The sequence below is a fragment of the Eublepharis macularius genome, chromosome 18 (assembly GCF_028583425.1).
Source record: "Eublepharis macularius isolate TG4126 chromosome 18, MPM_Emac_v1.0, whole genome shotgun sequence".
Lineage (NCBI taxonomy): Eukaryota > Metazoa > Chordata > Lepidosauria > Squamata > Eublepharidae > Eublepharis > Eublepharis macularius.
In genome coordinates, this window is record NC_072807.1 from 2,680,301 (window position 1) to 2,708,110 (window position 27,810).

Genomic DNA, 27,810 nt, shown 5'->3' on the forward strand with positions numbered 1-27,810 from the left:
GGGCCGGGCGGGCGGGGCTGCCGCTGCGCTGCGCTTCCCCTCGCGGGGGGGGGGGGGTGATGTGCCGCGTCGGAATAAATGGCGGGGGGGGCTGCCGCGCGCTCCTGGTTGCGCCCCCGCCCCCCCCCCCCCCGCCGCGGCGCCCGGCCCGCTCCGCTCCATCCGCTACGTGCGGCTCGCCCAGCGCCCTCGCCCGCCTGACTCATCGCCGCGCTGGGTCACATGCTGCCGCCCGGGCCCAATCGGGGGCGGCCCCAGCCCCGCGCGCCGGCGCCCAGTCCCAGCACTTGCGAGCCGCGCTCCGAGGACGCCGCAGCTCCCCTCCGGGTCGCGCAGCCTTCGCCCGCCTGCCCGCCCGCCCGCCGCCCTCGGCAGGTAGGTGGCCCCGGAGCGCGCCCCTCGCCCCTCCGCGCGATGCCCTCCTCGATGCCGGCGGAGCACAATAAAAGCGCAGCCTGGCGGACCGGCGAGTGCGAGGAGCGTTGCTTTGCGCTGCGCCGCCCCCGCCCCGCTGTCGGTCTTCCCCGCGAAGTTAACTGGCGGGCAAAGGCGTCCCGGGGGGGGGGGGGCAGCCTGCTGGGCCGCGCGTGGCGGGAGGGAGACGTGGCGGCCCGAGCCTCAGGCTGCGCCCGCCGTTTGGCTGCAGCAGCGCGGCAGGCTGCAGGCGGTCGCCGCCCGAGGGCCGGAGAGTCCTGGCCGGCGCCTGCTGGGCTCCCCCGAGGGCTGCGTGTCAGGGCGACGCCGGCCAAGCCCCGAGCGATGGGACGAGGCGGGCGGCGTGTGGCGGGCTGCCCGGACAGCAGCGACCAAGCGGAGGACGTGGACCCCCGGGCAGAAGCGGGGGCTGGGAAAGGCCGCCCCGGGGACGGCTTAGCCCAGCCGGCCTTGCTGCCTCTCGCCTGCCCCGCCCCCGGAGCCCCCGAGCCTCCCCGCAGTGCCCTTCACGCCTCTCCGGGCAGTGCCGCCCCTCGCTCGCCTCCGCCGCCCCTGCCCGCTTCTCCTGGGGTCCCTTTGGGAAAGAAGGGGAGGCGATGGGGGCGGAGGGGAGAGGGAGGCCTCCCAGCCCGGCCCTGCCTGCCGGGGCTCCAAGCGCTGCAGAAGGGCTGAAGGAGAAGGGGCCCCGACTGCTGCTCCCTCAGAGGGCTGGGCAGGTCTCGATTGTGGTGCAGGAACCTTGCCACGAATGGGTGATCGAGCACTGCCTGGGTGCCCATACGCCAGCACCGGAGAGGGCCCTGCAGCGCTTCTCCGGGCCCTGAGCAAGGGACGGTGACCTCCTTCTGGGATCCAGAACAACCCCCCCCCCCCCCGCCGCAAGGGAGCATCTGTAGTGTCTCAGACAGACTGCCAGCCGGCTTCCATGTGCCGAGCAGCTGCAGGAGCAGCTGATGGGGGATGCCGAGCCAGGAGGCGCTGCAGAAGACGGTGGGAGAGGAAGGCAGACCTGCGTGGGCTCCAGAAAATCCCAGCCTGAAACTCCCAGACATTTGCAGGCTTTCCTGGCACGCCGTCTCTGTCAGATTTGGGCAACACGAGGGAGACTTAAAATCTGACTGGCTTGGTGCCTCCGCTAGCCTGCTCTGGCTGTGCTGTGGCAGGCGGCATCTCAGGCCCCTCCGCTCTTCTACCCCCCCCCCTTCGAGATTGCTGCGGCCTTCTCTCCTCCAGCCCCTCCCTTCCGTAGCCTGTCCTCTGCGTCACACACAATGCAGGTGATGGGATGTTCGTAAATCTCTGCTTGGCTCAGTGTAAGGTCAACCCAGCATTGACATTCTTAACATTAATTCTTCATTCCAGATTAGAGCTGTTGCTAGCCAAAGGACTTAGTTAGGGAGGGGGCCACTGGGACAAGTCCAGGAACTGGTGGAAACAGCTTGCTGGGATGTACGGCGGCTGAAGTCACTTCCACCCTCGCTTGCACCCAAGGCCGCTCGATGCATTGGCTGTGGGCCATCCATCTGCAAAGCAATAAATGGATACAAACCAGGGATTATTCATTCATTTGTTTCATTTCATTTCCTTGATACCCCTTCTCTCTCCCCAGTGGGGACGCCAGAGCAGCGTACGTCCTTCTCCTTTCTCCATTTTATCCTCACAATAACATAACTCTGTCAGGTAGGTTGGGCTGAGAGTGTGTGTGACTAGCCCAAGGTCGCCCAGTAAGCTTCCGTGGCAGAATGGAGATTTGAATCTGTATCTCCCAGATCCTAGTCTAATGCTCTAACCATTGCAGCACACTGGCTCTAAGGTTAAAACAGGAATACGGTGAAACCAGTAAGTGAACTCTTAGGCATTCCAGAACACGGTCTCTGCACGTGGAGCCAGCTGCCCGTAGTAAAATGGCAGCCCAGAGAAAGGTCCGTCACACAGGTTACCTGCGCGGCCCTGTGAACTGCCTTGACGTAGATCATTTGGGGATGCATAGAACGGGTGTTCTGAGATCTTTAGGGGAAGAGTGGTAGATGAGATTTACAATAATTTTTGAAGCCAAGAAGGTGCTTTCAAGCACTCGCCAGAAGGGCTGCCAGCTTCTGGTTGGGAAATGCCTGAAGATTTGGGAGGTGGAGCCTGGAGAGGGCGGGGCTTGAGAAGGGGAGCACCTCAGCAGGGTGGGATGCCAGAGTTCACCCTCCAAAGCCATTATTTTCTCCAGGGGACCTGATCTCTAGCCTGGAATTCAGTTGCAATTCTAGGTGATCTGTGGCCACCACCTGGAGGTTGGCAACCTTACCCATCAGCCTCATTGCTTGATCACCAATCCTGTACTTATAATAGACTAGGAAATGGAAGTAGTTAGAACTTACTTGCATATTTGCGCCTTGGCTTTCTCCCCAATGAGGATCCAAAGCAGCTTGAGACATTGTTCTCCTCTCCTCCGTTTAATCCTCACAACAACCCTGTAAGGTAGGTCGGGCTTAATGTATGGAACAGAGATTATTAGCCTCCATTGTGTTTTTACCTTAAAACTGATACTATCCAATCAAGTTTATTTATTTACATTATTTGTAGCCCGCATATATCACTGAGTCTCAAGGCAGATTACACAGTGTGAGTTAGTACAGTCAGTTTCAATAAACAATGTAACAGAGTATATAAATGCAAATTTGCGATGATTTAAAACCATCAGAAATTCAATACAGAGTTGAGGCAATGCTGAAACAGAGCAGAAGCAATTCTATGACTGACATATTAAACAACGTAGAACCACCTATTAGGATCATACTTAAAGCAACAGATAGTACATAAAAGCACGTAGTAGTGAAGTCTCTGTCTCTGTACTGATGGACCTCACAGAGACCACTTCCGTACAGTACAGCCCTCCTGTCTGAGTAGAAAGCCCTCTTGAATAATTCAGTTCTGCATTGTTTGTGGAAAGCCAGGGGAGGGGGAGTTTTCCTGACCTTTTCAGGCAGGCCGTTCCATGAGGTGGGGGCCACCACTGAGAACGCCCATGTACAGGCAGCTGTAGATTTTGCCCATGTGCAAGGCGACACCTGCAGAAGGCCTATTCAGATGAGCAAAGCTGTCATGGTGGGATAAAGGGGGAGAGGCAGTCCCATAGATACGCCGGACCAAGACCATGAAGAGCTTTAAATGTGACAGCCAGTACCTTGAACTGAGCCCAGTACTGCTAGGTAGCCAGTGGAGTGGCTGCAGAGGGGGGGTAATATTCATGCTCCTCCTAGCTCCTAATAATAACCAAGCTGCGGTGTTCTGCACTACGTTAATCTGAGTTAACTTAAAGAGGAGGCCTAGGTACAGAGCATTACAATGGTTAAAGACTGATGTTACCACGGCATGGATCCAGGTGGCCCAATCAGTCATGTTGAGGCGGGAGACCCTTTTGCAGGTAGAATGAGGTGGCAGAAAGCATTTTTTGCAGCTGTCTTAACTTGCTAATATGCTAACCTGGGCTGAAACAAATATGAAAGGATTCCTTCATGGGAGGACATCTTCGTTTGGGAAGGGCTTAGCCTGGCTGACATTGCCCCCTCCCCCAAATAAGGGAACGCAGAGGATCTGACCCTTTTGAACAGCCAAATGGGCTCTCATGCCCAAAGGAAAGGCTAGAAGGAATCTGTCCTTTAAAACTGGAAGAAGGAATGTGCCTTCCTCATCTGATTTTTAAAAATCAGGATATGAAAGAAGGTGCAGAATTCTGCTTCCTCTCAGCTTTCATTAAAAATAGCAAGTTTCTAGTCCTTCTGATTCTGATTGTTGTAAAGGTACCCTTGAGAGTGCTTGGGCAGAGATGAGCCAAACGAAAATTTCCCATAGCCAGAGCAAGTGGCTTTCTCCCAAGCAAGTCCAAGGTCAAGTGTGAGGAATGGTGGCAATTGCAGAATAATTTGTCAGGTTATGATGGGCAGCCATGTTAGTCTGTAGCAGTAGAAAAGAACAACAGCCAGTAGCACCTATAAAACGAACAAAATTTGTGGTAGGGTAGGAGCTTTCGTGGTATCTGAAGAAGTGAGCAGTGGCACACGAATGCTCATACTCTACCACAAATTGTGTTAGTTTTGTAGGTGCTACTGGACTGTTGCTCTTTCCTACTGGTCAGAGTGTCTCTGTTGTATTTGCATAAATTATGCAGGTCAAAGAATTCACTCACCTTTTCTATCCCAGTTACGAGCTGTCTCCAGCTGATGTGCAGCCCTCTTAATAGCCATGCGATTCTAGCATTTGCCATCAACCTTCACTGCAGTTTGTGTGCCAAGCAAATGAAGATGTGTGCAACCTGAAGGGCAGGCCTCTGTATTTCCCTCTTCCCTCCTCTGGAACCAATCCTTGCAATCATATTGCTCCAAGACCTCTATGTTGCCAAATGCAAATTCACTTCAGAGGGCAACAGCAACAAGAGCAGAGCAGGCAACTGGTAACAAGCCTAGGTTAGTTACCTCTGTCAGCATCTGACTCTGGACAATCTCTAATGCACCCTTGTGGTCTTTTACAGGTCCTCAAATGGCACAGCATGGGATGAATGTATATGCTGATGCTCTTCCCTTCCCCTGCGGCCTCCTCTGAAGCAATTGGCAGCTGAGCCTTTCAGGGGAGAGAGAGGGCCGTCTTCCCAAGGAACCTTCCTGAGTAGCACACCTGACACGTGGTGTCAGTTTCCATTTGAACTCCCAGCTTAGCCTCTGCGGGATCTGTTGGTCAGGGGTCACGTAGCCTAACGCCACCTCTGAGAACACAACTCCCCTGTAGATGCCAACTGGGTCAGGAGCCAATCCCCTCCCCAGGGAACCAGGAGAACTGTAATTCCGAGAGAGGGGCTAGGGACGTGCATACGAAGCCGCCTTACACCAGTTCAGGCCCTTGGTCTCTCAAGGCAAGCTCTGTTTCCTCCGACTGGCAATGGCTCCTCCAGATCTGAAGCAGAGGCCTTTTATCCTGGGGAACTGGGGACTTCGGGGATTGAACTTGGGGGTATCTGCAAGCCAAGCAGCTCTGTCACTGAGCCACTGCCCCTCCCTAACTGAAGATGGCGGATACTGAGTCAGCCCCTTGGTCTATCTTGCTCAGAATTGTCTACTCTGACTAGCAGCAGATCTCCAAGGTCTCAAGGTCTTTCACATCACTTGTTATCTGAGAGCCTCTAACTGAAAATGCTACACATTGAACCTTGCGTGCAAAAGGGGTGCTTTACAACTCAGCCCCGGCCCTTCCGCTGACCTCTGGCACTGCATTCTCAGCTAATCACACCCAATTGCAATTCCCAGGATTCTTTGGGAGAAACCACGATGGCTAAACTCTATTAACATAGATCTGGAGTTGGCACACTTTCTTTTTTGATTGGAAACCAAGTCTATTTTATCACATGGATTAACATATATATATTCCACCTTTTGATTATGTGCAGTCTCAGATAGCTAACAATATCTCTTGGGCAAGGTCAGTTGCTGCCAGGGAATGATACAGCTAGAAAACCAGCCTCCCTGGCAAAATGTACCTACCTGGGCTCTACCATGACATGCACTTCATTCAAGGCCAGGCTTAAACTTCAAACCTGAGCATTTGGAAAGCGCAACTTTCTCCCCAATGGGGAGCCAGAGTGGCTCACAGCATCCTCCCCTTCTCCATCCTATCCTCGCAACAACCCTATGAGGTAGGCTAGGCTGAGAGTGTGATTGGCCCATGGTCACCAGAGAGCTTCCATGGCAGAGTGAGGCTTCGAACCTGAATCTCCTAGAGCCTCGTCCAGCCCTCTAACTGCTATGCCATGCTGGATCTCAGATAGTTAGTACAGGCCGTGCAACTAAGTTCAGGTCACATATGTTCCCAGATCAGGCGTGATCTCAGTCAATGGGACTTCTGCCTTAGCTAGAGTAAGTTTCTGTTTGTTTGCCTTCACCCAGTCCATCACTGAGACACCAGAACCTCCATTGCCTCTCTAGGACCTGGAAAGGCAAAGAGGTGTCCCACCAGTCATGCTGAGGGTACCATACCCCAAATCTCCAGATCCCGCAGCAATTTCGTAGTGATCTTAAGCAGACAAGATGGGACCCTACAAGCCAAAGGAGAAGTCTATCATGAGTGGGAGAATTTGCTTTTTTGTGCTTCCTCAAGTTTTGGACTGGAGTAGAAAGTGTCTGTCAGTCATATATGACAGAGGGGAAGCATTCTTTCCATATTGCTCTCCTCCCCACCCACTCTGTGATGCAAGGGAAAGATGGAAGCAGAAGCACTGCCACAAATAGGGCAGCAGATGGAAATTGCAGCCTGCACAATCCAGCCCTAATCAAGCTGAACTGGATAACTAGTAGGGTTGCCAGACTGTGCCTTGCAACCAGCAGGAACTTGGTGGGGGGGGGGGGGCGTGGACATGGAGTGGAGGTGCTGGCATCACATGAGCCATGACTTCACTTCTGAGGGGAACCTGGAAGTAACAGCACATTACTCTAGGGATCACTGGAAATTCTGTTGTTTTATCATTGAGTTTCCAGCAATTCCTAGAGCTATGTGACATCACTTCTGGCTTTTCCATAGAAGTGATGTCATGCCATACATTATGCCAGCATTTTATTGTCATTTTTCTACCACCGCCGCTCGGAGTGGTAGCGGGCAACAAGGTTGTTAGCAGGAGGTCTCTGCCATAATAATTACCAGGCAACTCTACCAGAGTTGCCTGGCAATCAGCTTTAGGAGCTGCTTTAGGAGCAGGGATATACAGAGTCATGTATGCCGCTATGACACTTCCAGGGAGAACATGGAAGTGACTTGGGGTAGATCTAGGAATCACCAGAAACTCTATGGTAAAACCATAGAGTTTCTGGTGTTTCCTAGAGCTACCCTGCATTATTTTCAGGTTTTCTCTGAAAAAAATGTGGTGGCACATGCAACAGCATTTTTAAAAAACAATGCCTGGCAGCCCTAGATGTGCCACAGGCCTCTTGACATCTGATGGGAGCAGTTAATGCTTCATTTGTTCTAAAGTCCTACAGGGCACAACTCCTGAATCTCCCACCCTGGGATAGATTAGGGTTGCCAGCTCCAGGTTGGGAAATTCCTGGAGATTTGGGGGGGGGGTGGAGCCTGGAGTGGGCAGGGGGGATGAAGGGGAGGGACTTCAGCATGATTTAATACCATAGAGTCCACTCTCCAAAGCAGCCATTTTCTCCAGGGGAACTAGTCTCTGGCCTGGAGATCAGTCATAATTCTAGCAGATCTCCAGCCAGCAACTTTCTCCCCTTGTTTGGCTTAGCAACTTGAGGTTGGCAACCCTAGAATAGATAGATAAATCAGAAGGACCCAGAGAAAATGCCGTGTGCATGTTCCTCACCCCTCGCTCGAAAGGCCCAAGTCCCTACACGTCAAGGATTCGGTGGAAATGCTTCCAGATGGTACCATGTTGCTTACAAACAGTTGTGCCCTTTGCCATCTCTTTTTCTAGAAATAAAGCCACTAGAGATGGACATTGGTGAGGCGTGTCATGAGAGAAAAAAGAAGTACAATTACACACAATGGGTTTGTGGAACTCACTGCCACAAGATGTGGAGGGGGCCACTAGCTTAGATGGATTAAAAAGGTGGCTGAACAAATTTATAGAGGATGGTTCTGTGGTTTGTCATGACAGCCAAATCGGGCCTCTTATAATCAGCTATAATCAGGGGGGAAGAAAGCAGGGAAGGGCTATTCCAGCAGGCTTGGCTCGTGGGCTTCCCTGTTTCATCTCAGTGTGACCAGCCTCTGGGTCCTGGGGTTGTCCCAGAATTATAATTTATCTGCAGAATACAGGGATCAGTTCCCCTGGAGGTAATGGCCGCTTCAGAGGGTGTGGTATGACAGAGTCTAGAAGGAACTGAAGTCCCCGGGGGATATTACATCCTTGCTGTGCGCCCTTCCCTCCTCAGGCATCACACACAAATTGCTGGAGTGAGAGTTGGCAACCTTAGCTGGGCTGCTCTTACGTACTTGGGAGACTCGGGGCCAAACTAGATGTGAAAGAGTCATGTCTGGTTTGGCCATAAGCCGTCACTGGGCTCTGCTTAGGCCAGCTGGATCTCTTGTGAGGCACCTGGGGCTTGACTTCTGTGCGGCCTGCATGCTGCATAAAGGGCAGTTTTCTCACCATTCTGCATCTCCCTTCTTCCCTCCTTGGACTGCCCATCTGACACGTTCTGTTCTCTCCTCCAGAACAACAAACCGCCACTATGTCCATGGAGAAGGTCCACGCTCGTGAGATCCTGGACTCCCGCGGGAACCCCACCGTGGAGGTGGATCTGTACACAGCAAAAGGTGCGTGTGGATGGGGGAGAGGCAGGCAGCCAGGATCTCGTCTCCAGCCTCAGGCTTTGTGGTAATGAATTTGTTCTTTGAAAGGCAGGAGACACCCTGTAGAGAAGTCCCGAGGGCAGAGCTGTCTCTTCTCTCTCCAGCATGTTCGTCACAGAAGAAAAATGTCTGCACAATTTAATTTTAGCTGTGTCCTCCGATGCGTTCTTGTTTTTGAAGCAGGGGAGTGAAAGGGAGAAAGGGAGGGAAGTAGAAGATGCAAAGATTCCTTTTCCAACAGCATTCTGAAGTCAATAGGAAAGCGTGGAGACCGTTTCCCACGAGCCTGGCTCAGTTCTAGAGCATCTGCTTTGCAGACAGGGAGTCCCAGGTTGACGCCCCGGCCTCGCTAGTTAAAACAGGCACCACATATCGTTGCCTGATACGAGGGTTGCCAACTTGGGGTCTGGAAATTCTGGAGATTTGGGGGTGGAGCCTGGGGTGGGGAGGGACCTCACTGGGTTATAATGTCCACCCTCCCAAGCTGCCATTTTCTTCAGGTGAGTTTGATCTGCGTCGTCTGGAGAGCAGTTTTAATCCCAGGGGTTCTCTCGGGTCCACCAGGATGTTGGCAAACCTCCCTGAGACCCTGGAGAGCTGCTGCCATTCAGAACAGTCAGGGCTCCTTCAGTGCGAAGCCAGTCACAATTCAGGGGAAAGACCCTCCTCCGAAGGGAAAAATGTTACAGAGATTCTTCAGTTAAATACATTAATAAATATTTTTGTGTATTTTTTAAAAATATTTCTTGTTATGCAAAGTGCAAAGTGCTGAAATGTTCAATGTAATAATGAACAGGAATACCTGTTCAGCCTTATATGAGAAGACTATGTAACAATCCTTCCTGTCATCACATACAATCAATGTTACAATATTACCATAAGTTAACACTGCAATGAAATACAGTGTTACTTCTCTTTCCATTGGAAAGCTAGCCAAGTTGGTGATCAGAGTCTGAAGAGCGCAAGTCCTTGATTATGGAATGCTAAGCCTTTGGAAAAGTTTTAAACCCGAAACGGGAAAGTTTATATGCGAGCAAGCCCCGTCAGGCTCCACCCTGCAACAGGATTTTTACATTCTGGAGTAGGAATATCATTCCAGTGGGAACATCTGGTTGATACATGGTGACTGTACCTGTAAAGAGAAGGAATATTAATTACTAATAAGATGCTGAAGAATCTGCAAGATTAACTTTGAGGATACCTTTTTCACCAGTTGAACTTGTGGACTATATATTTCATTGTAGTGTTAACTTATGGTTACTATGGCTGACTCCGCACACGTTGGCTAATGCACTTTCAATGCACTTTATCAATCGTTTGAGGTGGATTTTTTGTTCCGCACACAAATCCATTCCAAATGATCTATAAAGAGGATTGGAAGTGCATTATCCAACGTGTGTGGAACCACTCATTGTAACATTGATTGTATGTGATGACAGGAAGGATTGTTACATAGTCTTCTCATATAAGGTTACATTATTATATTTACAGGTGTTCCTGTTCATTGATTATTACATTGCACATTTCAGCACTTTGCACTTTACATAACAAGAAACATTTAAAAAATACACAAAAATATTTATTAATGTACTATTGAAGAATCTCTATAATATTTTTCCCTTCGGAGGAGGGTCTTTCCCCTGAATTGTTACTAATTCAGAATACTCAAGACAAACGTTGACAGATCAAGGGTGGCAGCTTCGTAAGTGATCCTGCACTGGGCAGGGGGTTGGACTAGATGGTCCGTATGGCCCCTTCCAACTCTATGATTCTATGTTCACCCCATACGCATGCACACTGAACATAGCCGTTGAAGGTCTTGCTTGCCTTGGTGCCATGGCTGTGGAGTTTGCGGCCTTAGAAATATTAGAATTGCTATTGTCGACAACAACAGCATAATAGTATCTCACACAAATACCTAACTGCAAGCAATATAAACTGCTATACAGTTTCAGGATTTTGCCCTCCTTCTCAAGGTGTCTGGTGAAAGGACTAAAATCTCAGGGCGAGAGGCTAAATTCAGGGGATGGACTATCTTCTGTCAAGTTTGGCAGTTTGCTTAGTCTCACGTCCCTCAGGCCCCTCTGCCCTAGACCTTCCGGGTGCTATCCTCTGCTCTCACCAAGTGCCACTAGGCTCCGGTGGTAGAGAGTGCCCTCAAGTCGTAGCTGACTTATGGTGACCCCTGGTGGGGATTTCATGGCAAGAGACTAACAGGGATGGTTTGCCACTGCCTGCCTCTGCAACCCTGGTCTCCCATCCACTTACTAACCAAGGCCGACCCTGCTTAGCTTCTGAGATCTGATGAGGTCAAGCTCACTTGTGCTATCCAGGTCAGGGTGCCACTAGGCTCTACTGCTATTCTATTGATCTCTACTCACTGATATACCAGGAACCACCCCCTGAATTTCTCTGGCTACATTTAACACCTATTCCTTATGTCAAGCAACTATTCGTAGAATCATAGAATCACAGGGTTGGAAGGGACCTCCAGGTCATCCAGTCCACCCCCCTGCACAATGCAGGAAATTCACAACTACCCCCTCCCCCGACTGCCCCAGTGAGCCCTGCTCCATGCCTAGAAGATGGATGGCATGGAGCATTAAAACGTAATGTTTCTTTTCAAGTTAGCAAGAAAACACAGTTTGTTCCCTTTGTCACCTTGACCACTGACTACATTATGCAAGTTCTGACATACATATATGCGCTGTTTTTACTTTCTTTTTTTAATGGTCTCATGGTGTATTTCTCATTTTGGAGCTCTAGGCAACCCTAGAAATCCACATGGAATGAATAACAGTTGCCTGGATTTCAAAAAATGGGTGGCTTCTAATTTTTTTGCTGCTTCTTACAAGCATGCCGGGGTGCAGATTGATAGCACTAGCCACACCCTGTGCCCCTTGAAGTCTGCTAAATATCCTATGCAGACAGACTCCCCTCAACACCATGGCCTGAAAGAATGTTTCTGTTCTCCTTTTTGGTTTTGGTGTTAACATTCAGCCTGCTAAAGAGTTCTGGAGACCTCAAAAGCTTGCACAGCGTGTTGTGTTGTGTTGGTTGATCCAAGTGAAAGTTATTGTGTAGCTTTTGAATTTGGATTTTTAAAAAAGAACGTATGTGGACTGTGAATGAGAAGTTCATCAGTTTAAAGAGAATGCTGCAGGGGAATTGGCCACATGGAAACTAATGAAATATATTTAAACCATGTTCTAGTGTTGATCTCAGTTCCGGTATTTTTACTGGGCAGCTATTATACTTCCTCTCTATCTGTCTACCTCACATATTTTTAGCCTGCCTTTCATCCAAGGAGATCAGTAGTTAGCCGTCAGATCCCCTCCCAACATTCTGAAGGCAGCTTATGGATATGGAATATCATAAACCCCTTGCCATAAGTCCTAGGCACTGCCTGGCCCCAGTTACCAAGTGGAAAGTTACCAAGCCATGAGTCATAGGAGGAATGACTCACTGGCGCCGCTCCATGCCCCAGAGAGCAGCAGAGATAATGAGGTTTCCTGAGAAAAACTCCCAGCCTTATCCCATCCACGCCTTCCTCCACCTCCCCTCTCCCACTTTCCTGATCAAATCTATTCAGCACATCTGATAGCCTTCCCGTCCAGTACTTACCCGGTCATCAAGCAATATTTATACTTATTGGCCATCCCAGATAGTCATATCAGACCATTACCAAGTTACTGTCCTACCTCCAGACAAGCCATTAACCTATTGTTTTGGGGAGCAAGATGTCAACATGCCCCAGGGAATGTTTTGCCCTGTGACTGGGCTCTCAGCCATGTGCTCCATGTGTGTGCGCCTTGATACCCATCCATGCGGGCTTCTTCTCTTCATGAAACGCTGGTTGTTTTGCTGCTCTTCCGTGGACCTCCTTCTCTCTCTGAGACTGGTAGTTATCACGCCCTGAAACTGCTTTCTCATTTCATCACTGCCTTCCTAGTTAGCTCTGTGTGTATGATGCCTGTGTTATCTGTATGCTTGCCTCTCATTTCTCTGTTAATAAAAAACCTTTTCCTGTTGAGCATCTGCCTGTTTATTTGAGAGTTCTCTAAGGGAACAATCCTGGTATACATAGGTGAAGAATACCAGTTACCCCTTCTTGCTTGCCTCCATAATGCTAATTCCCCCAACTAATTAGGACAACCTCCTGTTTGGGTGATGCAGAGCAGTTTCCCTTCCCCATTTTGTTTTCATGCCAAACCTGTTAGGTAGGTTAGGCTGAGAGATACCGACTAGCCCAGGGCCACCCAGAATGCTGCATGGCCCAGTAGTTCTTCCAGGTGCTTCCAACACTGATAATTAAAGCATACTAGTCCTCTAAAGACCTTCTTTAAAAGGCCCTGCCCCCAGGCTCAGGATCTAATGGTTAGAAGAAGGCAGGAGAGAAGGAGCTGCAGGAGAAACTGGGTAGGATAAGAGAGCCTCAGTACAGGAAGGTATATTTCCAAGTCCTCTTTCAATACAGGAAGTTGTGAGGCCATCTGAATGTCAGGAGAGAGCATTCCAAAGGAAAGGTGCTGAAAAAGGCATGGATAGGGTTGCCTGCCTGAAGGTGGGTCCTGGAGAGCTCTTGGAACTACAGTTGAACTCCAGACCACAAAGATCAGTTCTCCTGGAGGAAATGGCAGCTGTGGAGGATAGATGCTATGGCGTTATCCCCTCCCCAAACCCTGCCCTGCCAGGCCCCATCCCCAAATCTTCAGGAATTTCCCAGCTCAAAGCTGGCACGCCTAGCTGTGTGGATGGAAGATAGATGAAGCAACATAAATGTATCCATGCATGAGGGGCATGTGTGCAAAGGAGGCCATTTTGCCAAGGACCCCCAAACCTGGAACCAGCCCTGGGAACAATACAAGAGAAGATGGGATTAGAAGCTACAACAGAGGAAGAAGCAATAAGGGGAGAAGATGAGGAGGAAGAGAATAGAGTTGGAGCAGGAAGGGTGAGTTTGTCTTCTTTGCCCTCCACACTGTAGCCTTCCCCACCGCCCACAAAATCACCCTTCCCGCTTCTCCCTGATGGAGGGAGGCATTTGCAGAAAAGATCTGTGATCCTTGCGCCCACAGATTGCCATCTCCAACCCACAAAACGGGGCATCATCTTCATAAAACAAAAGCTAACGTTAAAAGAGTTTATGGGAGAAGATAAAGGAGAAAGACTCAAAACAGAAAATCAAGAACTGAACCTTAGAGGACCTTAACATCCAAAGTAAAAAGGAATGAGAACCAGAACCAGACAGAGAAACTGTTGCCTGAAATCAAGACAACATTATCATGAAAGCCAAGATCATGGAAAGAAACAGTAAGAAAAAATATTGGCAATGCTGGAAATTGAGGATAAGCTTAAAAGAAGAACCACAGGAAAAAGACCCTGGAGTTTTACCTATTGCCAAACCATTAGAAATATCAACTAGAACAGATCCAGTGGTGTAGTAGGCTCATGTGAACACAAAGTGAATTGGCAGTAGGAAAAGAAACATGACCAGGAAACACCAGGCAGCTCACAATTTTTGAACTAAAAGGAAATAGGGAAATAGAACAATAATTCAAAAGGTTGGAAGTGTCTAAAGTCAACAAGGTTGGGTAAAACAATAAATGTTTTGAACAAGGAAAGAAAGGAGTCAGAGCACAGAAGGAAAAAGAGAGGGAGAGAGAAGCTTAAAATAGAAAGAAGATGAAGAAGATGAAGACCGAGAGTAGAAGAAGATTATATCTATAGAGCTAGAAGTAGGTTTATCACAGAGAACCACCAAAGAAATAGGGGGAAACAGAGCTAGTCTCTTGGTTCAAGATACTTGTGGACCTCAGAAGGGGAGAGCTTGAAGAAATGTTCTTGCTCTCGCCCCCCCTTTGGTTCCCCCTCCCAGCGAGAAACAAAAGATTATTCCAGAAGCTCTTGTAATGTCATAGGGGCTTCTGCGGCACCCTTCCGTTTCCAGTAGTGTGGGACGTCCAGGGAAGAACAGGTCTGCTTTCTCATCCTTCTTCTATCCTCACTGGCACCAATAGCACTTGGAGGGGTGTAAAGAACTCAGTTTGTACTCCATTCTTGCCTTCGGGAAGCAGGGAGGATATTTGTGCACTTGTGTGTACGTGAGTTAACCTGAGAACCAACCATGGGAATAATGGAAGAGAAAAAAAGGATTAGAAGATAACAGTCACTGAAGAAGCAATAAGAGGAGGACATAAGGAGGAAGATGGTAAATTTGAAGCCACAGCAGTCAAAGAAGAAATGGAAGCAAAAATGTAAATGCCCTTAGAAGAGGAAATGACTGTAGCCTCCATGCGCTGCCCGTTAGCTCTCCAGAAGAATCTGAATGTCGCCTGTCAGTAATGGAATATTGGACTGCCTGAGCCTTTGATTGGCAGGGCAGTTCTTAGGTGCTTATGACAAAGTGATGCTATTTCAGCACAGCCAGTCCCTGGAATTAGATTTCCTGCTGATCGCCAGGCCTGAGTGCCTGGCTAGCAAAGGACTTGGCAGAACCAGAACAATCGGCTTGATTTCAAGCTAAAGCCCTGCAGGAGTTTCAGGAATTGGGAAGCAGCAGACAGACCTGCAACCAGAAACTTTTGGATTGTGTGATTCAAGGTACATTGTGAAGGACATTCTGAAGTCAGTGAGAAATAACAAAAATTTGAATACAGGCTATTCAATTTATTTTATTTTTAAAATTTACGTTATTTATAGTCCACCTTTCTCACTGAGACTCAAGATGGCTTACACGGTGTGAGTCAGTACAGTTAATTTCAAGAACATTTCAATAGACAGTATATGCACGTTTGCAAAGCTTTAAGACTAACAGGAATCTAATGCAGAGTTGAAGAAATGCCAAACCGAGCATAAACAATTTTAAGACTTACTATATAACAACTAAAAGGGCCCTGGGCTTAATTTCATTTCTTTCTTCCCTTTGCCATTTTCCAACTCTGGTTTTTGATTATCCTTTTCAGGAATGTTCCGGGCAGCTGTTCCCAGCGGTGCGTCCACTGGCATCTATGAAGCTCTGGAGCTGCGTGACAACGATAAATCCCGATTCCTTGGGAAAGGTAGCGTTCCAGCTTTGGCTCCTCGTAGTTCCAAAGAGCTCTTGAATATGCCTAGATTTGTGTAGGTGTGCATGTGTGTTTGTGGTCTGCTTTTGGACTGGTGACAATCGCAGGTGTGTGAGAGTGAAGTGACAGGGAAGAGCCGCTGGTCTTGTGTGCCTGTCTCCATCTCTGTCTTTCTGCTTCTCTCTGACACTCTCTGTGTCTTTTTCCTTCTCCAGGGGTCCTACAGGCGGTGGACCATATCAACGGCACCATCGCCCCTGCTCTCCTGAGCTCTGTAAGGATCCCCCTTGGTTCTTCAATGTCTCAGCAGCTTCTGCTTGGGAGCTGTCTCTCTGTCCATCTGTCTTTCTGTTTCCCACTCTCAACCCTCACCCTTTCACTTTTCTGGGTGTCCAGGTACACCATGTGTGTGTTTGTGCATGCATGAATGTGTGGACATCGTCAAAGAACAGAAGAATGCCTGATCTCTTAGGGGCCAGTATTGCAGTGATCAGTATGACCAATGGTGTTTATAAACAAAAAGTATGGAGACTTGGGGAGGCGAGCCTCAGTGGCTGGTGCCCAAACTCTGTTTCCAACATAGTTCTTAATATTACGGGGAGGGGATAACTTCCCCCCCTTTTTTTTTTTAACAAATTGGATTTTTCTGCAACCCTGAATTAAAGCCCTAGCTGGCCTGGGTGTGTGGATATTTTGATCCTCCTGTGGGCCAGCCCTTGGCTTTTTAGATACAAGAGCAGTTCTTCAAAAAACAGTCTAGTAGGTCAGGGATGTGCACTGGAATCCATTGCGGATCTTCTCCTTTCCAAGCCCTTTGAAATCTGTGGTCAGATTGGCCTGACTGCATAGGTTGGCACTGATGAGCCAGTGCAGGTCCCTGGAGACTGGCACTCCCGGATGTGAGCTTGAGGGCTTGTCGGCTTGGCTGTGGCAAATGCAAGCCTGGCCGTGCAGCACCTGCTTCTCCAGCCGTGTGCACTGGCCTTCTCCCTGGTTCAGGCAAAACCTGGTTCAGAGATGTGGAGTGGATTTAAGTGTACAAAACCGAGTAGCATTTTCACATGCATGGGAACTGCCACGCTAAAGGTCTAGAACCACTGGAATGTTTCTCACATGGGAAGATTTCTATCTGCAGAGGGCAACTTTGTCCCAAGATACTGTTCTGTAGAAGCAGCATTTGGGGCTACGATGGGAGGGGGGAAGGTACAAAAGTCGCACTCAGTGGCCAGAAATCCTTCCATCTTCAGAAATGCTCCAGCGGATCTAAGCCATAGACTCTGCTTAATTAGTTGTTGTCAGTTTTTGTTTGGTTGATTGGCTGAAAATTTTCTTAGGTGCCCAGAGTTCTAAACTGCTATGTTCAGGTCATGCCCTTGTCCACTAGCAGAGAGACAAACCACAGAGGATGGAGACAGATGTTAGCTTTTCAGCAGGCTGACAACAGGCAAGAGAATCGTGCCATGCAAAGCATATTTGACTGGTAAATAGAGCTGCTGAGTGCCTGCTTCAGGCAGGCAATCTCTTGCCAATGGTCTATCCCACCCACCCTCACCTCTTGGGCTCACGGTGGAAATGACATCGAGCTACATGGAAATGATGTCCAGGCAAAAACTGGACATGATGACACTCTAGAAACTTCTGTTGTAATACATAGAGTTTCTGGTGCATCTGCCAATATGATGATGCCGAATCTAAGTTCTTGCACAGACGTGACATTGGCACATGTGATGTTGGTATATAGGCTAATGCCATTTCCACTCATTGCCCTGTACCCCAAACTCTTGGGGATGCCAAGCCCCCACCTGACACCCCTACTGGTAAATGAAAGCAGGAAGAAATGTATATACAAGAGCATCCCAACAGCCAACATCCTCCACTCTCTTAAGAAAGTATTGTCTGTCTCTGGCTGTTTTCAGAGAGGGGAGGGCATGAGCGAGGGGCTCTTTCGACTCCCTCCACAAGTGGAGGTGGTGGCGGAAGGTCAGCCTTGCTTATCTTCAGGAACGGGAAGTTCCTTCTAGAGCCACCCCCATTTCCCTGGTTTACAAGATGTTTCTTTCTGCAGGGCCTCTCCGTTGTAGAGCAAGAGAAGATAGACAGCCTCATGCTGGAATTGGATGGAACAGAGAACAAATGTAATTCCCTTCTCTACTCATAAGACAACGGAAACGTTGGAGTGGGGGGCAACGTCCTCTTGCATTGGAAGGACAAGGGCGGCGGAATTCTGGCAGAGATGTGCCCGAGGTCTAAGCCTGGGTCCCCCATGACTCCGTGTGGTGGGAAGGCAGGGGGGTGCTTGGGACTGGACCCTGCGGTTTTGGCTTATGGGCTGGACCGAACGGATCTGTTCCCTGAGAGGAATGCTTTCCACTGGTGTATGGAGCCCTGCCCTAATACAAGAGGCTCTTTTGCATCAACAGAAAGCTCAGGATAGCTCCACGGCTGACGGAACAGATCTGCGGGGTTCCAGTGTGAAACACCTTGGCTATTGATGAAGCTGGCTTGTTCTTTCTCCTTTTAAAATTTTTGCAGCCAACTTTGGAGCCAATGCCATCTTGGGTGTTTCACTGGCTGTGTGCAAAGCAGCTGCTGCAGAGAAGGATGTCCCTCTCTATCGACACATTGCAGATCTGGCTGGAAATTCGGACCTCATTCTGCCTGTCCCCGTAAGAATCTACCACTCTTGATTTCACCAGTAGAGTACAAGAGGGGTGGAGACCAGGCAGTATAGAAACTGTGAATTAATATACAAGGGATCTGAATTCCCCTAATACCCAAAGAGAGGGTGCTCTCTCTGATTTAAGCAAATTTAAATCAGTTTCAAATCTGTTCAAACTCATGACTGCCATCCAAAGAGAAACGAGGGGGATTTTGTTTTGGGGATTGCTAACATAATATTCTCAGCACCACCCCATTATGCTGCTTTTTAAGACTCGTGGTCTAACAAGGCCAGGATTGCCTCCTTTGGCCGTGGCACCCCAGGGTATCCGACAGAGGTCTTTCACATCACCTATTACCTGACGGTTTTTCCTGGAGGAGCTGGGGATTGAACCTGGCACCTTCTGCATGCTTATCAGATACTCTGTTGCTGAGCCACAATGGTCAAGCATCTGGGATCACAACACTTCAGTTTGCAAGACTTTGGGTGGGGGGAATCGTGGTAGTTAAACCCATTTGAAACCTGTTCAGAGTTGTCGCGTAGATGCATTCCAAATTCTGCTGATGAGTTTCGTCCTTTGCTCCTTGGGGCCTCCTTCCAGGCATTCAACGTGATCAATGGGGGCTCTCATGCCGGGAACAAGCTGGCCATGCAGGAGTTTATGATCTTGCCTGTCGGAGCAGAGAGCTTCCGGGATGCCATGCGCATTGGTGCGGAGGTCTATCACAACCTCAAGAGCGTGATCAAAGACAAGTATGGCAAAGATGCCACCAACGTAGGAGATGAAGGAGGCTTTGCCCCTAACATCCTGGAGAACAGCGAAGGTGAGAAAGAGAAAAAGAACAAAGGAGAGAATAATCCTTGTGGTAGGATATGAGCTTTCGTGAGCCACAGCTCGCTTCTTCAAATACCAAAGAAGTTAGCTGTAACTCACAGAAGCTCATACCCTACCCACAAGTTTTGTTAGTCTTAGAGGAGCTACTGGACTCTTGCTCTTTTCTACTGCTACAGACAGACTAACACGGCTGCCCATCTTGAAGGATAATCCTGTTCCCACAAATTTCTCCCAGACAAATTATACCCCATTTCGAGTTCTAAATGCCCAAGTTTTATTTAGCTTGTTTGCTTGTAGGCTGCTTTTCAGCCAAGAAGTTCTCAAAGCAGTTTACAGCACAATACATTAAAATAATAATAGTTTAAAAGTCAGTCCAATGCAGTAACGATCAATAACAATCAGTTTCTCAATACTGCCATTCTCCCTGCCATTCCATCTGTTACTGATCTATTAAGGCCTTCTGGAAAAAGCAAGACTTTGAACCCATCCAGAAGGTGTTTAGGCAGACAGATATTCTTAACTCCTGCAGGACAGAGTTCTAAAGGGGGGAACCCACCAAATCTCCACTACATTTGGTTCCCAGAGGAAAGCCCCCCAGGTAAACCCCCTAATTACTTCAAGTCTTATGATGGTTGATACAGATGAAAGTGGTTCCTCAAGGTCCTCACAGAATTTCATCTGAAGATCCTCTTATCTTCGTCAGATTTCCTTTTTGTTGGTGATCCTGTCATCACCACTTCCATAGTCATATCCTTCTGTCATTTCTTTTTATTAAGTTAAAAACCTGCAGAAAATATTCCATCAAATACACAGAAACATAAAGAAACACCAGTTAAAATATTTTAACTTTTATATTTTATCTTCTGTTGTAACTTGTAACCAGCCCTGAGCCCGCTTGCAGGGAGGGCGGGATAGAAATATTATTGATGATGATGATAGACCCCCCACCCAGCAAGGTAAAACAGTTTTAAAAATGTAAAACAAGTACTAGTCGAGGAAAGAACATAAATTCAGTTTCCAAAAGTGGAACCGGCTTCTGAGGAAATAACCGACTCTCCCGGGAGTCAGTATTTTGTGTTGCCATGGAAAAGTCCATGTTTTGTTGTAAATGACAGCAGGGCCGTTTCCACACTACTTACCTTCATCCGGGATGCTGTGGAACATTGCGAAAAAACGCGGAAGATAGCGTCTTCTCGCGCGAGTTTTGTGCGACATCGCGCAAAACTCATGTGAGAAGATGCTATCTTCCGTGGGTTTTTTGCGATGTTCTGCAGCATTCCGGATGAAGGTAAGTAGTGTGGAAACGGCCCTGCTGTCATTTGGACAGAACTTGGAATAGGGATACACTGGCCAGTCTCAAATTTTATGAGAGATCATCTGGGTAGAGATGCTCCCTCAGGTATAAAAGATAATCAGGTGTACACTGAACATGGATTGTATGTGTGTTCACTGTAAGGTGTGAACAAGGGTACTATCTAGTAGTAAACTGGTTTCCCCCTATGGAACTACCTGCCTACTATACCTGCCTATATACCTACTCAGGACTCCCCAGCTATGTGGAAAAATATGACTTTGTTAATTAACATTAAGTACAAAGGAGAAAAACTTTTAAAAGCCACTCTGCTGAGAGGGTCAGCGTTAGGGTCAGCTTGGCAGCTTAAGTCTTAGTGTCTGTACACCGTGATCTTAACAGCGGTGAAGTTAACAAACCTCACTTATGGTACCCTGGATAAGCCCCTCACCTGCACTGAATCTTAAAGCTTTACTTGGAACGTTTGTTTCGCTTACGTTGACTGTCCCCGCTTTCGCTGAGTATAGACTGCGAGAAAACATGTATCATAAAAACTTGATGGTTGCTTCTTACAGACAAAGTTTATTTCGGGAGGGGGAGATAACACATTGCAAAAAGGTGCTGAATCCTTTCCCCATTGGCCACTTTGCCACCACAACTCACCTCCCACAGCTGTTTTTCTCTCTACCGGATTCTAGATGTTTGTTCATAAGGTAAACATGTGCCTGCAACCTTGCAGGGGGAAAGAACTGGAGGGGAAGGGGAAAGTGGGCTGGTGGGAGACGGGTGAGCAGCCCTTGTCCTCCCTGCGTCTCTGCTGCAAATTTCCTAACGGTGCTTTGCCTTGAAGGAGCAAGCTTTGGTGGTTTATTGCATGTGTTTTGTGTGGTAACATGTTCAGCCCCAAATCAGGGTGGGAGGAGTGGTGTTTGCTCATAACTGCTGTTTAGGAATCTCGCTTCTAAGAGGAGATTCTTAGGCGGAGTTTGGATATATTCTAGTGGTTTGTAAATCTCAGTTGGTCTCCCTCCCTCCCAGCTTTGGAACTTCTCAAGGAAGCCATAGAAAAAGCCGGCTACACGGACAAGATTGTGATCGGCATGGATGTAGCAGCATCTGAATTCTATAGAGATGGCAAATATGACTTGGACTTTAAATCCCCCGATGATCCCAGCCGCTACATCTCTGCGGATGAACTGGGTGACCTCTACCAGAGCTTTGTACGGGACTACCCCGGTGAGCCCCTTTATTACCAGAGTGCCAGATTATGGGGGGGGGGGGTGGTTCCTGCTGTAGGCTAGCTGGGGTTGGTGCCTCAGGGCTGCTGGCAATTCTCTCACTCCCCTCTTGCCTTTCAGTGGTATCAATTGAGGATCCCTTTGACCAGGATGACTGGGAGGCCTGGTCCAAGTTCACGGCCAATGTTGGGATTCAGATTGTGGGGGACGACCTGACAGTGACCAACCCCAAGCGCATTGAGCGAGCTGTGGAGGAGAAGGCTTGCAATTGCCTCCTGCTGAAGGTCAACCAGATTGGATCAGTCACCGAAGCCATCCAGGCGTGAGTCTAACCCCAACCACTCCCCCCGAATCTGTGAGCTGCTGAGTGTTCAGTCGCAGTCCTAAGGATTCGCACATTGGGAGGCAAATCCACTGACGTGATGATGTGTCCCTGCAGCTGCAAACTGGCCCAGGAGAATGGCTGGGGAGTGATGGTGAGCCACCGATCAGGAGAGACTGAAGACACCTTCATTGCTGACCTGGTGGTGGGACTTTGTACTGGACAGGTAGGTTCTGACTGGCAGAGCGGCCCCTCAGTGGAACAGGCTTCCTCGGGAGGTGGTGGGCTCTCCTTCTTTGGAGGTTTTTAAGCAGAGGCTAAATGGCCATCTGACAGCAATGCTGATTCTGTGAGCCTGGGCAGATCAAGAGAGGGAGGGCAGGAAGGGTTACCTCCATGCTTACTTCTCACGGTCAGGTAGCAATTTTCCCCAGGCCAGTTTCGCTAGAGATCCTGATGGTTTTTTGCCATCTTCTGGGCATGGAGCAGGGGTCACTGGGTGTGTGTGTGGGGTGGGGTGGGGAGGTATTTGTGAATTTTCTGCATGTGCAGGGGGTTGGACTAGATAACCCTGGAGGTACCTTCCAACCTTATGATTCTATGAAATGGAATCTACATTCCATGGAAATCTACATTCTGGTGGAAATCTACATTCTGGGGCCCTCCATGGGAAAGAACAGAGGCAAAACCTACAGCAGTGTCATGGAATTGGCTTCTACAGCCAGTGCTGTCATATCCCATGATAGCAGGGTGTCAGTGGTGCATAAAAGCTACATGCATGTCAATCAACTGGATAGTGGACAGCATTTTCAGGAGGAACATTTGGATCACATTGGAAAGAGAGCTGGCAGGCAGAGCCCTTCGGTAGGCTGCAGCCAGCTGCCGGAGTAAAAGCAGGCCGCAGATGGAAGGGGTCGTCGAGCCACACATCTGGAGACCCATTCCTTCCTTTGGAGCCTTCTCATCTGCCCCCAGTGGCTTCAGCGTCGGCTTCTGATTACCTGTCTTGCTCACGCCGGAAATATCTGGCTGAGCTGGGCAGTCTCCGCTTCTGTCGTTCTCTTATCCTGACGGAGGAGAGGGGTCCACGGAGTCGTGTCAAAGTTGTTCTTGGCTGCCTCCCGCATGAGCTCTCAGACTAGGAATGCTTGGATGCTGGCAGCAGAATATTGATGGGGGCAGAAGCGCAAGCCCTCGTGGGCTTGGCCCCAGCCTCTGATGGCCTTGCTTGAATGTCTTTGTAGCCATGCTGGATGAAGAGAATGGGCTGCCTGCGGATTGCGGTGGCGAAGCCATCCTGGGACCAGGGGGTGCGATACTGTCCTTTTTTCCACAACAAGGGCCCACGGTACACAGACTAGGGGCCTCTGGTTTGGATCCTGGCTGATCCTGATCTAGCCACCCCCTTCCCAGAAAGACCTCTTACTTGCAAAGCTTCCTTTGATGTGTCACAAGAAGCTGCCCCCCACCCCTGGTTCCCACAAGCCCCCTTTCCACACACACAATCTATCCCATTGTGGAGAATGCCCATTTTACTCTTCTTCTGTTAGCTTGTTTAGATGTAACAAAAATGAAAGATAAGTAGGAAGACAACAATTGCTGACCAGGTTTTTTTCTTGTTTCTCCTCCCATGGACATCAGGCATGAGCTCTGATACATCACGGCAATGAATGAATGAATGAATGAATGAACGAACAAATGAACGAACTGTTCATCCTGGATGGGTTGATAGAAACATGCCTTTTGACAACAGCATGTGGACTTCCCATAAAATAATAGTGAACTTGCTATTCAGATGTCATGATAAACGATTACAGTTTGTAAACCATGGTTTCATTCAACTCTGCTTCCTCACAGTTCCAAATGCAGACTGGCCACTGAATAGAGGTTTGCTTGTGGCTCTGATTCTAAACCACAGTTTTTTTTCCTAACTTGTTAATTGAGGTTGATACTAAGTGCAGTTTCTCATTCTGAATTCAGAAATCCCAGAGTGCCCAGTGGTGCTAACTCCATCCTGCCTCCTGGACACAGAACCAGCTACACAGAGCAGCAAATTGCTCCAGCGGCATTCAGCTGTGGCTGGTGCTTTTTCAGGCTGTACCCTCCTTAGTGGCTGTGTGAGACCACTGGGTCGAATGAGCAGTAGCAGAAAAGAAAGGATCTGCCCTCCCTCTCTTCCTCTGCCTTCTTCCTGCCAAGAATGACTTGCCAAGTGAGACGGTGCAGCTTCAGCACCTCTTGTGGGGAAATTTAAAAGGCAGCGCAACAGAAAACCTTCCTTGATCAAATATTTTTGCTTACCAGCATGCAAAAAACAAATTATTCCCCCCCCCAATACTTCCAGGGTCAAATGCAGTTCCCAACCAATCTGCCAACAAACCCTCCTCATGAAAACAACTCCCCTTCAAACCCCCATTATCTCCCTGGAGTAAGCCAGTCAGTGTGTGACAAAACTCAGTCAGGGAATCTGGGCAGAGAGCAGGAGAGGAAGGCGGGGGGCGGGGGGGGGGAGCTGGAAAAGTCCTGTTTTGTTTCAGAGGTTTTTTTTTAAAAGTTTCAGGAATACAGAGAAACAGCTGGGCAGAAAGGGGACAGAGATGAAGATTACTTTAGTAGAGAGAAGGAGTGAAGTACCTGAAGAAGTAAGCTGTGGCTCACAAAAGCTCATATCCTGCCACAAATATTATTAGTCTTCTAGGTGCTACTGGACTCTTGCTCTTTTCTACTGCTACAGACAGACTAACATGGCTACCCATCTTAGCAGAGAGAGATTTAGCTTACCCTCAGCTTCCCTGTCCATCTATTGCGGACAACCAATGCTGAGTGGGCTACAAACACAAGAAGAATTTGCCAGCAGCATGAGCAATGCAAGGGAGCTCTGGGTAGCATCCAGGGGCTTTGCTTGGAGGCAGTGAAGCAGACTAGTTGAGATCGATGTACAAACTGTAGTCCATTATGCACATCTGGTGGACTCACCTGGGTCTGTGAAGCAAACTGTGGTTTAAGCATGCCATGGATGATTGTGACATCTAAATGGAGCCATTGCCTTTTGCAGATAAAGACTGGAGCTCCGTGCAGGTCTGAGCGCCTGGCAAAATATAACCAGCTAATGAGGTAAGAATGCCAGGGGAGGTGAGCAACGCACATCCGTTCATTCCAGCAGCAGTGATGATCCTTACTGGAAACGGCCACGGTTTGGGATGGAGGATCTCCTGTATCTGGAGGTTGCTTGAACTCAGTTACCATTGCAAAGGTTGGCGTTGTCCAAGACTGGTTCAGCCAGGACTGGTTCAGCCAGGTTGACCAGGTAGCTACCTGGGGGTGCATTCAAGGGCTGGAAACAGCATACCATCCCAAGATCTTGCCCAACTGTTGGTGTGCAGTTTCGCAGGGAATTCTGAGACGCATTCTCGTGTGCATGCCGGGACACTGTCGCCCTGTCTCATGCGTCAGAAAGCAAAGGGCTGCTCCCGGAATCGCCTTCAAGGCAGTGGCTTCTTAGAGCAGTCTTTGAAAAATGCTGCTTTTTATGCCACTGAACTCTGAGAAGAGTGCGGTTGTGGCCACATTAAGGGGCTCTAGCCTCCCACCCATGCCACTTTCACTGCCTGCACCATCCCTAAGGAACTGCTATTTGCTCCATTGCAGCAGAGCACATTGTTCCCTCAAGAGCAGGGCCGGGATGAGGGGAGCTGAAGCCCCTTTTCTGTCCGTGATCAACATCAAGCCCACCCGCATCTGGGAGGCACTAAACTCCCCTTGCCTGTCTGTTCCAGAATAACGTGTGGATTATCCTTTATCCACCACTTTTCACCAGCCTTCAGTGTGGAGTTAATGGCTCCTAAGGACTGTACCTTGTATGCTTAAGGGTCAGTGGGACTTACTTTTCTCTGGGTTGTGTTCATTGTGAGAATGCGGCACTTGGGGTGAGTTTCAGTAACCCTCCGTCTGTCTGTCTTCCACAGGATCGAGGAGGAGCTGGGCGATGAAGCTCGTTTTGCCGGGCACAACTTCCGTAACCCGAGCGTCTTATAAAGATGCCCTCAGCCCGCTCTGGCTCGCCCGCTAATCCCCAGTGCACAGACTCTGAGCGCCCTTAGGCCGCACCCTCCCTCTTCCCTGCTCCTCTCCCCCCCCCCCCGTTCCTTCTCTACCAGCCGGTCTCTTCTGGGCCCCTGTGAGTTGAGGCCCCCCCCATCAGAATTCCCCTGAGGAATGTCAAGAATGCGGCTTCCCCCCACCCTCACGGTGCAGTTCTGCAAGTCGGCTTCTGCGTGTGTTGTGGTCTGCCCTGTGGGCCTGCTTTAGTCATTGTTACATCCATGTGTAAAGTGAGCATTTCCACCACGCGGCAAGGGCACACATGTTTGAAGGCTACCCTTAGCTTGGAGCGCAGGTTGAGTGTGCTTGTGGATACAAGAGTGTGTGTTTCTGTGTTGTCACCCTTTGGGAATGTCTGGCTCAGTAGAGTGTTCTTCGATAGGAGTTTGTGTTGAAATCTGTGTGCTGAGCATTGTCAGTAGTTGGCTGGTGTGTGTCTTGCCCACCCCGGTACTTTGTTTTTGTTTTGAGTTTGTGTATTTGCAGCACCGTTGCTTGAAGATGTGGTTGTGACTGATCTGAGAGCTGATGTGGGTTGGTGGCTTTTTAAACTGGAATGCAAAACGGCCCATTGCTGTGTGACGCTGGGTCATTGTGCCACGCTTTGTGGGGTGTTGTGGGTCACTGCATTGTGGGCATGTTTTCGCGGTCAGCACCCAGCTCAGACGGCTCTCCTTCCTGTCGCCCTCTGGATGTTCGCTCACGCTGCTCTTTCTCTTCTTCATCATTCCAATACCTGTCTTGCCCTCCTATCTTGTCTGCTTTGATCTCGTGATATTTCACCCACAACTGAGCAACAGTAGCAAGAAATGGGAAAAAAGAAAGGAAAAATCACACCAGAGAAACCCCCACAGCAGAGAAACCCTCCACTTGATTAAATTCTGTTTCACACCTGAGCTTCCTACCTTCGCCTGAAACGTGTCTTTCTTTTTTCTTTTTATTGTCAGAGATGGAAACAGGAGAACCCTGGGGAAGGGAGGGGACAAGGGAAGGGTTGCAAGATCCCCAGAACCTCGCGCCGTGAGACTCCTGGGCACTAAGGAATGATGCCCAGCAGATCAGTGGATATAGTCTGCAAGAACAGGGAAGGGACCTAGTGATACCAGGTATCACTAAGTGGGATCACTAGGTTAAGCAGTTGGGTTGTGATACAGCACTTCACCGGTTCAGATATCACTACTGCCATGAGCTTACCAAGTGGCCTTGGGTCAGCCGCTCCTCTCAGCCCCAGTTCCCCAGCTGTATTGGGTGGGGGGGAAATAACATTGACTTTGTTCGCCTCTTTGAGTGGGCACTAATCTGTCTAAAAGAGTGGTATACAAATGAACTGTTATATGTTATTATATGCAATGTAATAATATATATATCAGTTATTATTATTTTGCAAAGAATGGCGCCTGATGACTGAGTGAGGCTCCAGGTAGGGCCTGATGGAAAGGAGGCAGAATGACAGCAACCTCTCTCAAGCAGAGCAGGGAATCGCCTGCCCCCTCGCCTGGCTCCTCGCGCGGCTGTTACCTGC

General features: G+C 49.1%; 1 protein-coding gene across 2 annotated transcripts; it reads left to right on the forward strand.

The window, feature by feature from the left end:
• Nucleotides 1–59: 59 nt before the first annotated feature.
• ENO2 (enolase 2) lies at nucleotides 60–27,166 on the forward strand. Of its 2 annotated transcripts, XM_055002829.1 has the most exons (12): nucleotides 60–375; nucleotides 8,638–8,739; nucleotides 15,741–15,836; nucleotides 16,058–16,116; nucleotides 17,908–17,977; nucleotides 18,375–18,508; nucleotides 19,103–19,325; nucleotides 21,666–21,863; nucleotides 21,986–22,187; nucleotides 22,305–22,413; nucleotides 25,243–25,301; nucleotides 26,153–27,166. In XM_055002829.1, exons 1-12 carry the CDS (start codon nucleotides 60–62, stop codon nucleotides 26,220–26,222), a joined length of 1,638 nt encoding a protein of 545 aa, XP_054858804.1. In that variant the 3' UTR covers nucleotides 26,223–27,166. The 2 variants fall into 2 exon arrangements, with proteins under 2 accessions (XP_054858804.1, XP_054858805.1); XM_055002830.1 differs by lacking the exon at nucleotides 16,058–16,116 and having other exon boundaries at nucleotides 139–375.
• Nucleotides 27,167–27,810: the final 644 nt, after the last annotated feature.